This window comes from Sinohyriopsis cumingii, unplaced genomic scaffold (genome assembly GCF_028554795.1).
Source record: "Sinohyriopsis cumingii isolate HCF-2022 unplaced genomic scaffold, ASM2855479v2 utg002196l, whole genome shotgun sequence".
In the NCBI taxonomy this organism is placed as follows: domain Eukaryota; kingdom Metazoa; phylum Mollusca; class Bivalvia; order Unionida; family Unionidae; genus Sinohyriopsis; species Sinohyriopsis cumingii.
This window is the reverse complement of record NW_028316153.1, coordinates 50,505-63,711: the sequence shown is the minus strand read 5'-3', so window position 1 is coordinate 63,711 and position 13,207 is coordinate 50,505. Positions and strand designations below refer to the sequence as shown.

The 13,207-nt window shown below is 33.3% G+C and overlaps 1 protein-coding gene across 1 annotated transcript in view; it reads right to left on the bottom strand.

Moving 5' to 3' along the window:
* Positions 1 to 294: 294 nt before the first annotated feature.
* LOC149770954 (juxtaposed with another zinc finger protein 1-like) overlaps positions 295 to 13,207 on the bottom strand; it is a 42,837-nt gene continuing 29,924 nt past the window's right edge. Inside the window, exon 6 of the mRNA XM_089948946.1 lies at positions 295 to 12,557. Within this exon, the coding sequence (XP_089805072.1) occupies positions 12,125 to 12,557 (433 nt within the window). The 3' untranslated portion in view covers positions 295 to 12,124. The remainder of the gene's footprint in view (positions 12,558 to 13,207) is intronic.

Genomic DNA, 13,207 nt, shown 5'->3' with positions numbered 1-13,207 from the left:
ACATATCCATCATGTTCTAGCAGAGAAGGTCTTGTACATTTGAAATCTGATTTATTATATTACGGATTTTAACCCTTTCTGTCTTTATTTATACTCTTTTTGCCTTTATTTGTACCTAACTGACTCAGCTCTATGTAGCCAGGATTGTGTTGATGTGTGATTAAACACTGTGACTATTTCCATACCAATAAATATATGAATTTTTTTTACAATTTTACAAAATTGTATATAACTGCTGAATGTCTGATAACAATATTGCTGGAATGAATGAACAAATAACAAATTACTGCCAAATGATCAATCTAACATTTTTATTCCAAGTGTAGATAAACCAGTGTCTAAATGACCAAGGACACTAAGTATTTTGTTAGATCTAACACATTTTAATTCCAAGGGCAGACAAGCCAGTGTCTAAATGACTAAAGATGCTTAGACAATATTATGCTGGATCTAACACACTTTTATTCTGAGTGTAGATAAACCAGTGTCTAAATGACCAAGGACACATAAGTATTATGTTAGATCTAACACATTTTAATTCCAAGTGTAGACAAGCCAGTGTCTAAATGACTAAAGATGCTGTCCTCATTAAAGACAATATTATGCTGGATCTAACACACTTTTATTCCAAGGGTAGACAAGCCAGTGTCTAAATGACCAAAGATGCTTAAACAATATTATGCTGGATCTAACACACTTTTATTCTGAGTGTAGACAAGCCAGTGTCTAAATGTCCAAACACAACTGATTAAGATGAAAACAAAGCATGATTAAACATAGGTGGGCCAGCCACATGCAATAGCTGCTTCATAAAGGCCTCAAAATAGTGTAGAATGAACAAAGTGTAGCAAAATATAAACAAATGAGCCATAGTACTGGACAAACCTGCACATAATACTAAATCATTCAATGAAAAGTACTCACAGTAAAATAAACAAATTAATCAGAACCTAACATTCTTCTTCATACAGATACTGAATTCATTTCTACTAAATTCAAACTGCAGACATATAAAAGCCATTCTCGTTTAAATAGTTACAGAAGAATAATGTTACCTTGAAACAGTAAGCTGTATCTTATGTTTAAATATTAACCTGTGTGTAAGACCTGGCAGAGGGTTGATAATTATACTGGACCATGCTGATTGGAATCATGGTTCTCTCACACTAATTAAATCAATTACTTGAAGACTGAAGCTATCCACATTCTGCTGTATAACGTAATCTTGGAAAATCATTGTCATTTTGATAAAAAGGGCACCTGTGTGATGTTTTCCATATTATGTGAGTTGACTGGCAACCTATGCATGAACTGGTAATCTGTGTACTAACTGGTAATCCATGTACCTACTGCATATGCATGCAAAATGTGAATTTTGAACCTGCCAACTGGTAATAGGCAGATCCAGAAACATGGATTGGGGAAAAAATAAAACAATCACTTAATAGTTCTGTGGGATTCAACCCCTGAGAGTGGAAGGGGGGGAGGGGGAGTCAGGTTTCCCCCCACCCCCAATGATGCTTCTGGACTTTAAGCATTTCCAGGACAAAATTTCAACCATATAACTTAAGTGAAAACATAATTTTAGGAAACATTAAACTTGTTCAGCATCGATTGTTTTCAGTGGTTTTAGTTGTACACATAGTTTAATTTCTTATTCTATGATGTAGACAGTTTAGAAGTCTACAAAATTTCTTTGTCATATAAATGGTAGCATCTGACTTGCTGAAAATTCCTAAGGTAGATAATGGTTCAAATGGACCATAGCTATCTTCTGTCCTAGCACTGCATCATCGTAAAGATTTCTCTTTTTTTATTTCCTGAAACAATTGTTGCAACTGGGATGTTTCCATTGTGATATAAGGGAGAGAACTCTGTGAATACCAGTACGCAGACAGCATTAACATGACTGTCTTCTTTATGGTAATCATTATCTATGATTGAATTATAAATTTCCTATTCCACCATTTTTATATATAACAATGAAATATTTTTGCATACACAACAAAAAAAAACATTACCACTATTTTAAGATTAAAAAAAATCAGACAGAAAATGGGTTGTTCCTTCTCCGATACCAAAATGATAAATGAATTGGCAATTTTATTTGAAAAAAAGAAACCAGTTCTAGGTTATGAAAACATATTAAAAAAAAACAATTAAAAAAACTGATCTAGCTACTAATTAACATTTACCAAAATTCTCTAATTGTCCTTGTGACTTGGCAAGAAATAAATCCTGTAGAGTAATTCTACAAAGACTTGGAACTTAAGAGTGATTTATAAATACAAAATACTTACTCATACAATAAAAAAATGAGATTCTTTTTTATCACAGAAACTGAACTGCATTGAAATAAAAGAAGAAAAACTGTAACTGTACTCTCATGAAGGATTATACAAATGTAGCTGTCCTCATTAAAGACAATTCAAATGTAGCTGTCCTCATTAAACACAACACAAATGTAGCTGTCCTCATTAAACACAACACAAATGTAGCTGTCCTCATTAAAGACAATACAAATGTAGCTGTCCTCATGAAAGACAATACAAACATAGCTGTTATCATTAAGGCTATACACATGCAGCTGTCTTCATTAAGGCAATACAAATGTCCTCATTAAAGACATAATAAATGTAGCTGTCCTCATTAAACACAATACAAATGTAGGTGTCCTCATGAAAGTCGATACAAATGTAGCTGTCCTCATTAAGGCAATACACATGTAGCTGTCCTCATTAAGGCAATACACATGTAGCTGTCCTCATTAAAGTCGATACAAATATAGCTGTCCTCATTAAAGCAATACACATGTAGCTGTCCTCATTAAAGGCAATACAAATGTAGCTGTCCTCATTAAAGGCAATACAAATGTAGCTGTCCTCAATAAGGCAATTCACCTGTAGCTGTCCTCATTAAAGATGATACAAATGTAGCTGTCCTTATGAATGGCAATACAAATGTAGCTGTCCTCATGAAAGACAATACAAATGTAGATGTCCTCATTAAACACAATACAAATGTAGCTGTCCTCATTAAAGGCAATACAAATGTGGCTGTCCTCATTAAAGGCAATATAAATGTAGCTGTCCTCATTAAAGCAATACACATGTAGCTGTCCTCATTAAAGGCAATATAAGTGTAGATGTCTTCTCATTAAAGTCAACAATGACCTCAGAAACATTTTGATCTTCAGACTGAGCATAAAAACCATACAGATGGATATAAAATGTATCCCTTCACATTTATCTTGCTACATTCAATGCAGGAAATGTAAACACTCAACTCAAAGTTTTCAAAAGACATACAAAATAGATGTGTACCACTTTATAGGTTATATTTACTGTAGACAATGTGAATACCAAGATGAGGTTTTTCAGACATAAACGACACATACCATGTCAGACCTGCCAACTCTAACAAGATATTTTCAGCAAGGCAAACTTTTTCTTAAGTTTTCTGCAATTTGTAACAAAATATTAAGTACTACAACTGTTAAGCTAGAAAACATGCATTTTAAAGTCCAGAGTTGTGATTCAAGACTGACGTAGTGACAGTAAACATGGTGTTTAACAAGTTTGTAAAGTTAACTTGAACTTTAATTACCTCCTGTTTCACAAACTGCAGTTCAAAACCCTAAGGAGCTCAACAGCATTCTTAATATATTTCAACTTGATGTAATCTTTTTTTTAAAAAAACAATTCACAAGGGCTTTGACTATAGCAATCATCTTTCTTGCTATGTGCAATACTCAAATCAACACATGATGTCTACTAAATGTATTTGCTATGCTTCCTGCTCTTTTCTCCATGAAAATGAACATTCCCTTTTATTCATCTGTACTGACTTTTAAAACTTCTTAAGAGGTTTATTGTTTCTTCTGCTGTGTACTTTTGCTTATTGGACACCGCTAAAAAAAAATAATATGCTTGATCATGCAGATGTTTTGCATCACAAAATATGTGCAGTTTAAAGTTTTCAAGGTACTCCTGCAAAGTTAATCTGGTTTCCTGACCAACTTCACTTAATCTATTACAAAACCTGGATCTGAATCAAACATGAACAAGCCAGTATCCGGATTTTACCAAAACAATTGTATTTCCTTAATTTTTGCTTTATTCTGTATGTCTATATTTTAAGAGTCATATTCATAAAACTTACTGCAAAATTGCAAAGGCTGGCAGGTCTGCAATGAATACTGCCTTTATTGTAGACCAAGAGAAAACCAAATATAAGTCAAGGTTTTCCACAAATACAAAAGACATATCAGCAGATCTAGTGAAGTAACAGAAACTTCTTTATGTTCTTTTACAAAGTTTGATAATAGTCCAACCAATGCCAGCATACGAATTATATTTTGGCTTACATATGACATATTTACACCTAAATGTAATTTCAGTACTATACAAGCAAACGATGATGGTAAGGTTATAATAAAATGGTATATCTGAATTATTCTGGTAATTTTAATTGAACCTTTAGACTGTCAATGTTCTGGAGCCTAGGTTTATGATTTCAAACCTTTCAAGAATACAAAGCATGAAGTTATAACTTTTAAAATCTGCAATTGCAAAATAATCATGACGTAAGTCCCATCCAATCAGTGATAATAATGGTCAGCTGATAAATAGAATTTGCTTGCTACAAGTTTGACAGGTGCAACAGTCAACTTATCAAAAGCCAATATAGAAGAAAGTTTAAAGACATTTCTATTGCCTCAACATTACTGCACCATGTATGTTGTTTGGGAGTGTAATGTAAATATAAATACTGAGAAAAAAAGAAAACAACTTGCATGCACTGACAAAAAAGTACAACTCTCACAAAAAATGTGTGGCAATGTACAATTATATACCACTGTTATCATACCGTCAATATTTTGATTATTGCACATTGATTAAAATACAATAAATAACATATAAATATACATATGTAAAGCACACAAAAAACTGCAGTATCTACAATTTAATACAAGTCAAAGGCTGCTGTACTATATCAACATGTAGAATGATATTGTATGATGAAGGAAAACCATTGAAAGGCTTCTTACTGTATTAACATGTAGTATGACAATGTATAATCAAGGAAAATCATCCAAAGGCTGCTGTACTGTATTAACAAAGTATAAAAATGTATAATGAATGAAAGCCATTTAAAGGCTGCTGTAATGTATTAACACGTATGAAAATGTAGAATGAAGTAAAGCCATTCAAAGGCTGCTGTACTGTATTAACACAGTATAAAAATGTATAATGAAGGAAAGCCATTTAAAGGCTGCTGTACTGTATTAACACAGTATAAAAATGTATAATGAAGGAAAGCCATCCAAAGGCTGCTGTACTGTATTAACATGTAGTATGACAATGTGTAATCAAGGAAAACCAAAATGTAAAATCAAGGAAAGCCATCCAAAGGCTGCTGTACTGTATTAACACAATATAAAAATGTATAATGAAGGAAAGCCATCCAAAGGCTGCTGTACTGTATTAACATGTAGTATGACAATGTGTAATCAAGGAAAACCAAAATGTATAATGAAGTAAAGCCATCCAAAGGCTGCTGTACTGTATTAACAAAATATAAAAATGTATATAATGAAGTAAAGCCATCCAAAGGCTGCTGTACTGTATTAACACAATATAAAAATGTACAATGAAGCAAAGCCATCCAAAGGCTGCTGTACTGTATTAACATGTAGTATGACAATGTTTAATCAAGGAAAACCAAAATGTATAATGAAGTAAAGCCATCCAAAGGCTGCTGTACTGTATTAACACAATATAAAAATGTATAATGAAGGAAAGCCATCCAAAGGCTGCTGTACTGTATTAACACATAGTATGACAATGACATTCCAGCTGTATGTACACCTGCATGGTTTTCACTACAACTGAAGACTTACGGCCAAAAAATACTGACCATTAACCTTAACACTGAAGATAAAGCCTGGACTATGATACACAAGATGCCATCAAACTGAGAAGCCTGTGTGTACTATGTTTCATCCCTGTACTTAAAACAACTTGTATGATATAAAGCAGAAACAACAGAAACCTAAAAACATTGACTTGTGACTTTTACAGTGAGGACAAGAACCCTAAATGTAGAATGCAAACCATTTTCTATACAACTATGTAGTTTCATCAATTTACCCTAAAAACCTCTCAAGTTAAAAAGCAGAAGGAAAAATGTGACAAAAGTCAATTACTGACATGTGACATGGACCTTTAAACTTAGTTATACCAAGTTTCATCTCAAACGGTTCTAAAATTAAAGAGTGGAAAATAAAGTACAGTAAAAAAACATTAACTCTACCAAGTTTCACCTCTTCATTTCAAATGGTTCTAAAATTACAGAATGGAAAATAAAGAATAACGGAAAATTTAACTCGCTAGACAATGACTCTGACCTTGAAGATAGGACACCAATGTTTTAATGTAATCCAATTGTCATCCCTCAATCTTAAAAAACATTACACCATCAGGAGCAAAATGTTTCAAAGTTAACTAACTTTCATCTCTTAATCTCAAACTGTGATACTGACCTTTACAACACACCACAGCCCCAAGTTTCATCCCTTAATCTCAAACTGTGACACCGACCTTTATAATACAGCCCCAAGTTTTATCCCTTAATCTCAAACTGTGATATTGACTTTTACAACACAGCCCAAAGTTTCATCCCTTAATCTCAAACTGTGATACTGACCTTTACGACACAGCCCCAAGTTTCATCCCTTAATCTCAAACTGTGACACTGACCTTTAATCCCTGAATCTCAAACTGTGACATAGACCTTTACAACACAGTCACAGCCAAAGTTTCATCCCTTAATCTCAAACTGTGACACCGACCTATAATCCCTGAATCTCAAATTGTGACATAGACCTTTACAACACAGGCCGAAGTTTCATCCCTTAAATCTCAAACAGTTCAAGTTATACTGTGATAAAAAATGATAATAACCTTAATCCTGAAGATAAAAAGATGGAGTCATAACTATGACCATGGTGACAGGAATCCAGCCATAGTTTACAGCACATTTTCTAATCTTATACGACACTGAAGTTATACAATCAAAATGAGAGTAGGTAGAAATTGAAAAAAATAATGAAAAACATTGGAGACCCCAATGTGGTATTTGCTATATGTTCTAACAGGGGAGTACAAGTACACAAAGCTTTATCTCTTAATCTCAAATGGCTTTTACATTATAGAATGGAAATGAAAGAGTAACAGAAAATTACTCTATTGATCCATGACCTGCATCAGGAATATAGAACCCAATGACACAGCTTTCAGCAATGATTTAGCAGTAAACAAAAAGTTTCATCACTTTCTCAAACAGCTCTAAAATCATAGAGTAGAAAAAAAAAGTGTCATGGAAGGGAAATACAATACTGTGCCAAGCACCTGACCATGAAAATAGGACCTTCGTTTTTGTATGCAACATACTTTCTAATGATGATGTGCAAGTATACCCAGTTTCATTCCTTAATCACAAATGGCTTGAAAGTTACAAGGCAGAAATGACTATTAGATGGACTAATAAATGGGTGGTATGTGAACTCATATCTGTAGCCTTTCCAAAACGTTGGTTGTCAATAATGAACTAAAAGCAGACTTTTGGTATTGCATTTGTTAAGGCCTCAAACTGTTTTGGAGAAACCAGGCCTATTTACCAATACAAATTTCTATCTATAGCTGTCCCATGTCCTATTTACCAACACAAATTTCTATCTATAGCTGTCCCATGTCCTATTTACCAACACAAATTTCTATCTATAGCTGTCCCATGTCCTATTCATAATTTAAACCACTTGCCCATAGTTTTTTTTTATCCTAACACTCATTGCTTATCAGTTCTGAAGTATCTAAAATGGTATTGGTGAATATTTCATGCATTGCTGATTCATGCTTTCAGCTAACCCCTATATGTTTATACCAAGCACAATATTTAAGCAACTGGCCGATATGAGATAACAAGTAATTGTGTTTCTCTTTATTTCTATTTAGCAACACTGCATCTGATGATCCTATTTGCCATTTCTTTATATTTATTAATTTTTTTTGTCAACAGTTATCAAAATTCTAAAATACTGGGTTTTGAATCATGGTCTTATTCATAGTCACACAGATGCTCATATTTTCCAAAGTACAGAAAAAACAAAGTACTTCAAAGACTTATCTTAGGTACTGAGATAGAACTCTCACATGCTGCATCTTTGTAGACAAAGCTATAGCCCATAAACCTAATATGTTGAACAGTAGTCTGTTATTTTAAAACAATTTCATAGAAACAGTGAAGTCATACAGTAAAGCTGTTAAATTTAAGCAAAATAAGTAGTCATAGAAACTTACATAATAGGCTTAAAACTAAATTAAATATATTAACAGTTATTCTCAAAATATAAATTTGTAAAATAGCCTTACTTAAATTTTTTCAGAAAATGTTTGATTACATCTTTGCTATGTAAGAAAATGTAAAACTGATACCATTACAAATCTTTTGTTCATTTTTTAAAGTGAAACACAAGCTCAATAGCAACAAAGGTAATACACTTATAAATAAGTTATTTGCACACTAATACACTTATAAATAAGTTATTTGCACACTTTACATTAATGAAAATATCACGCATAATTTCAACAGAGATCGTTTGAAATTTTTTTGCATTCTAATCAAATACAAGTAATGGTCAAACAAAATGCTAATAAAAAACTTGATCAGACAAAACTAAACAAATGCAAACATGCACTTTAATTATCAAGTAAGTTGTTTTGCATTCACACTGTATAAGCTCATATAAACAAACATTATTCTAACAAACTCAGTCTTTCCAGCATCCCTTTAAGAAAAAGTAGAGACAAAGATAAAAAATACACCACTCCCTTGATAACCCACGCACCAACTTATAATACGGTGTCAGGCATGGATCCCACTTTTTAAACCCGAAAATACCCAAAAAAATTATCCCTATTTTTTTAACTTTAAGAAAATTGCGATCAAAATTGGTAATGGAAACTCTGATGTATCACTCGTTTTATTGTTGAAAAAGGTAGCTAAGACATGTAAATTTGAATCAACACTGAAATATCAAATTAAAAAATAACTCATACAAAATTTTACATTTTCTTTCCAAATGACATTCTTAGTACACTGCAATTAATGATATGTAAGGAAATTTTGATCAATGAAAATGTCACTTACGCCAACTGGAGGCAGTACTTTAATAAATAAATACAAATTAAATAAAAAAAATTTATTTAAACAGAATAACGAATAACTTCATTAGAAAAAGCGCATTATTAAAAATTATTATCAACTCGATTGTAAAATGAGGATTCAGTCATTAATGCCGCCGCCCACCCCCCCGGTTTTCTCGATGTCAAAGCGATGTTTATCAATTTTTGGAGGTCCCTCGGTAACTCGCGCCTCACTTACAGTGCAGTCTATGTTTGTGGACCCTGTTGTGCACGAGTTAACAAGGGAGAGGTGTACAGAGAAAAAGTTAAAAAAATCTGGATATTGTATAATACAAAAAAAAAAACCAGCATGCAGTTATTGTAAATTACTATAAAAAAAAACCTTAAGTTCATAAATAAAAGCATGCTCTTGCCCATACACTGTTTCTGTTGTCGAAGTTTCTTCTATCTCCTTAAACATTCATCTTTATTTCTATTAAAAACAATACTGTGGAAATATACTGAGAGGAAAAGTTCTGAGATGCAAAAAAGACACCTCTCAAAGAAGGGTTGGTAAAACTGCAAATTTTTATCTTATATCAACATAATTTTTTTTAAATGTTGGTAAAGTAGGGCCATTTTGGAATTAATAGTGTGTCTGAGAAAAAAAGTTGGAAAAGGAAGAAAAAAACCCAGAAAATCGGGCTGCTCTAAATGCCTGCCAAATTTACACAAAATACACATCCAAATGTAACATCTTTCAAAAATACACACATATTGAAAAAACTCTACACAAAATACATACATATATAAGTATTAGTAATGATGATTATTAAAAATTACTATCGACTCCTCCACAACGTCCCATCTTAACAGAATGCAAATTTGTGTTGCTGAATGCATGCCAGTTGTGCACAAAGTGATTTAACCTTGCATAACACAGGTAGACCACATGAAGCAGATTATTCAGAATGTCCTTTTCTGTTGAATTACTACTGAATTGTCCTTTTCTATTGAATTACTTCTGAATTGTTCTTTTCTAGTGAATTACTACTGAACTGTCCTAATCTACTAATATTAGTATGAATTGTCCTTTACTACTTAATTGCTATTGCACTGTGATAAGAATATTAGTATGAATTGTTCTTTACTACTGAATTGCTATTGAATTATGATGAGAATATATTAGTAAGAACTGTACTTTACTATTTATTCAATTACTAGTGAACTGTCCCTTACTACTGAATTACTACTGAATCATCCTTTACTACTGAAATGCTATTTAATTGTGAAAGGAATATTTAGCATGAATTGTCCTTTACTACTGAACTGCTATTGAATTGTGATAAGAATATTAGTATTAGTTGTTGTTTACTACTGCATTACTATTAAGTTATGACAAAAATGCATGTGAAAACATTATAACAAAGAATCCACAAGGCAAGGTTTTATGAAAAAGAATTCTATGGTATATTACTGACTAAATTGAGTCACTTGAGTAAAAATAACATCAGTAAAAAAGTATAGTGCCGAGATGGCACTTAAGGACAAGTAATAACCAAACAATGCAGACATATATAAAGGTACATTATCTGTATTTTGTATTAATATGAAGCTATACAACTATTCAGATTTTGTTATGGTGGATGTTTTTAATGTAAATATTTAAAAAATGGAAAAACTGTCAACATATCATCCAAATGAGTTAACATTCTATTTCAATGGAAAAGTTGTCATTGTAAGGATCAGATTATAAATAACAATCACACTGCCAAAAAGCATGTGCCAAACTGCCGAGTGCAAAAGTGCAAATTCTTTATACCATATGTCTGTATAACAAAGTCTCTAATAGTACAGAAAGAGTGTAGAAGTTTGAAATTTAAATATTAATTTATTTAGCACATTATTAGTATCATAATTCTCTTTGCTGACTATAAAAAATACATAATGATCCTAATTCAAATAGACCATGCAAATCATAATGTATAATTCCTGTCGCTTATCAATCATTTAACTTTGCTAATACTTCACCCCAGAATAAGGGAGCCTTCATACTGCATCCCTGTATAATGAAGCCCTCAAACTGCACTCCAATGTATGACAACCATCATACTGCACCCCATTATAAGGGAACCATCACACTGCACTCCAATGTAAGACAACCATCATACTGCACCCCAGTATAAGGGAACCCTCACAATGCACTCCAATAAAATGGAACCTTCATACTGCACTCCAACGTAAGACAATTTTCATAATGCACCCCAGTATAAGAAAACCTTGATACATCACACTAATTTAAAACTCTCATATTGCGTCCATACAAAAAGCAGCCTTGCTCACACTTATCAATTAAATAGTTGTGCTGATATTGCACACCAGTATAAAGCAACCTTCATACTGCACCCAATTTTAGACAACCTAGTCTATATTTGACATCACTGATCAATTACATAGCACCCCATATATTGCACTCCAGTGTAAGAAAATGTTCATACTGCACTTCAGTACAAGGCAACCTTCATACTGTACCCAGTACAAGGCAGCCTTCATATTGTACACTTTAAAAGTTATACTGTTATTAAGAGTGATCAATGTTAAACTTTCTTACACAAAATAGTTACCAAAAGAGATCAAGGTTATAGTAGCCTATACAAAATGCTCACTATATATAATTAAAGATCTAGGCTCCACATGCACTTAAGTTATATTCTCTATTACATTTAAATAAATATTCACAGTTATTAACAACAACAGTTATGCAAATTAACATTGTACATCACATGTCAATAAGAATGTAAATCATTTCCAACTTTTTCTCCACTTTACACACTGAAATCTTTTTTATTTTAAATTCTCCTTACATGATCCTTTCTTCCTTGCTGTATTAAATTTCACTAATTTTTACTTCTTTCTAACAGAAGAGATCCATAGCTAATCTATTTTGCTGTCAACTGCTCCATGCCTGAGGTTGGTAAAACTGAGGTCACTGGGTGGGCAAGGAGATGCATGCTTGGGGTTGCTATGGAGATCTGTTTCTGGACACTGCTTATCTTGTCTGTTGTCATGGTGATAGGATTAGTACTGGATGCAGCTATCAGCAAGGATGGGGCTGAGGATACAGGAATTGTGAACACAGGAGTCTGTAATGTCATTGTGTTGCTTGTCAGTGGTGACACCTGACCAACTGGTGAGCTGGTGGACACTGCCAAGGGTTTAGTTTGGTGAAACTGCATTGCTGTGACCACTGGAAGTGGTGTGGCTTTAAGGGTGAGGAATTCTGTGGCTGTGTGATGGGTAACACTGTGATTCCGAAGGCCTTGTGCAGACTTATAGCTCTTGCCACATTTACACTTGTAAGCCTTCTGGATTCTGAAAATTGAGGACAAAATTATTTCCAATGACAAGGCCCCTAAAACATCAATTCGAAGACAACATTTTGATACATTTTAATTGCCTGAATGAAAGCACCTGACTTGCAGCAACAAATGCCCCCATCATAAGATTACAACGTCTCTATGCACAACTCCCTATAAATGTTGCAGTTCATTCATTCAATCTACATGACATTGTGGCTAAGGAACAGGATTCTGAATTCAGTGAATGATCATCATCATGGGCACTAGCCCCACTCTAGCCAGTGCTGTAATCCTGCTTGATTCAGCGGATCCCAACGTAAATCTATACCTACTTTTCTGAATGACTGGTTTAATATTTGGTAGTTGCCATGCACTTTTTGACCCCACACCATGAAAACCATGGTAAAATGTTGTTTTAAGGGCCATTTATTTGTTCAAGAAGGCTCTTTTAATTGTGTACTGGAAATGAACTACTTCACTGTGTTCCAAAGGGCTGCTGAAATCTAGGTTCTGGGTACCCTTCTATTAATGAATTAAGGTAGATAAGAACCCGTAGTCAAACAAGATTTCCAAAGAACGCTATGTCTCATCTGTTGTAACAAGGCATCTTTCAAATACCCAGCAAAGTGAATGGAACATGAAGGTAGGTCATAATGACCTCCT